Consider the following 1,183-nt stretch of genomic DNA (forward strand, 5'->3'; position numbering starts at 1 on the left):
GTGTGTGTGTGTGTGTGTGTGTGTGTGTATGTATTTGTGTGTGTGTGTGTGTGTGTTTGTGTGTATGTGTTTGTGTGTGTGTAGTGTGTGTGTGTATGTGTGTGTGTGTGTATGTGTTTGTGTGTGAGTGTGTATGAGTGTGAGTGTGTGTTTGTGTGTGTGTGTATGTATTTGTGTGTGTGTGTGTGTGTGTGTGTATGTGTTTGTGTGTGAGTGTGTGTGTGTGTGTGTGTGTGTGTGTGTGTGTGTGTGTGTGTGTTTNNNACTGAGAATCTTTGCTGTTGTCTCTCGATCTGTTCTTGGCCAGTCGTTTCTTCTTCTTATGAAGCGGACGAGACTCCAGAATCATCTCCTCCAGCTCAAAGGTGGGGTCGCAGTGCAGACGACCTTTCTGTTTGAGAAACACAAGGGTTATAAAAGCAAACCTTCAAACACAGTCTGAGCGTTTCTTCATCATATGTGTCTGAACAGGGTCTAAAATGCAGATCATTTACTGGCCGTACATATTTTCTCTTTGTAATTATTTATTAAAAGGGAAGAGATTTGTAGAAATGTTTCTCAGTAATGGAAGTGAATGGGTGCCGTCAGAACGAGAGTCTGATAAAAAACAATGATCCGCAGCGCTCCGGTCCATCAGTGAACATCTGGAGAAGACAGAAGATCAAACTAATCCAGAGTTAAGATGTTTTTAACTAAAACACAAGTTCATAATCACTCTTCCTCCGGAGAAAAAAGTGCATCTGCTGTTGTCTCTCGCTTCAAAATCCAGACACATATTAGTTTAGATCTGATTTCTCTCCTGATTCAGAACAGAACACTTTCACCGTTATTATGGATTGTATTTGAGTTAAAAACATCTTAACGCTGGATTATATTCATCTTCTGTCTTCTCCGGATGTTCACCGATGGACCGGAGCGCTGAGGATTATTCTTATTCTCTGTGGTTCTTCTCAAACTACTGAAGTTACCGCAATTATTTTGCGATGCTTTTTGCATTTGCTGACAAAACTTCTGCAGTTCTCTTTGCCCAGTAAGAGTGCTAAGATTTCCTGAACCAAGACAAATATGTGTGTGTGTGTGTGTGTGTGTGAGAGTGTGTGTGTGTGAGTGTGTGTGTGTGTGTGAGTGTATGAGTGTGAGTGTGTGTGTGTGTGTGTGTGTGTGTGTGTGTGTGTGTGTGTGT

The 1,183-nt window shown here is 41.7% G+C and overlaps 1 protein-coding gene across 1 annotated transcript in view; it reads right to left on the reverse strand.

Moving 5' to 3' along the window:
- Positions 1-1,183, reverse strand: part of LOC122356262 (serine/threonine-protein kinase 32C-like) — a 12,764-nt gene that overhangs the window by 1,101 nt on the left and 10,480 nt on the right. The window contains exon 10 of the mRNA XM_043254793.1: positions 267-391. Coding sequence (XP_043110728.1) covers positions 267-391 — 125 coding nt within the window. The remainder of the gene's footprint in view (positions 1-266; positions 392-1,183) is intronic.

Source organism: Puntigrus tetrazona, chromosome 13 (assembly GCF_018831695.1).
Source record: "Puntigrus tetrazona isolate hp1 chromosome 13, ASM1883169v1, whole genome shotgun sequence".
NCBI lineage: Eukaryota > Metazoa > Chordata > Actinopteri > Cypriniformes > Cyprinidae > Puntigrus > Puntigrus tetrazona.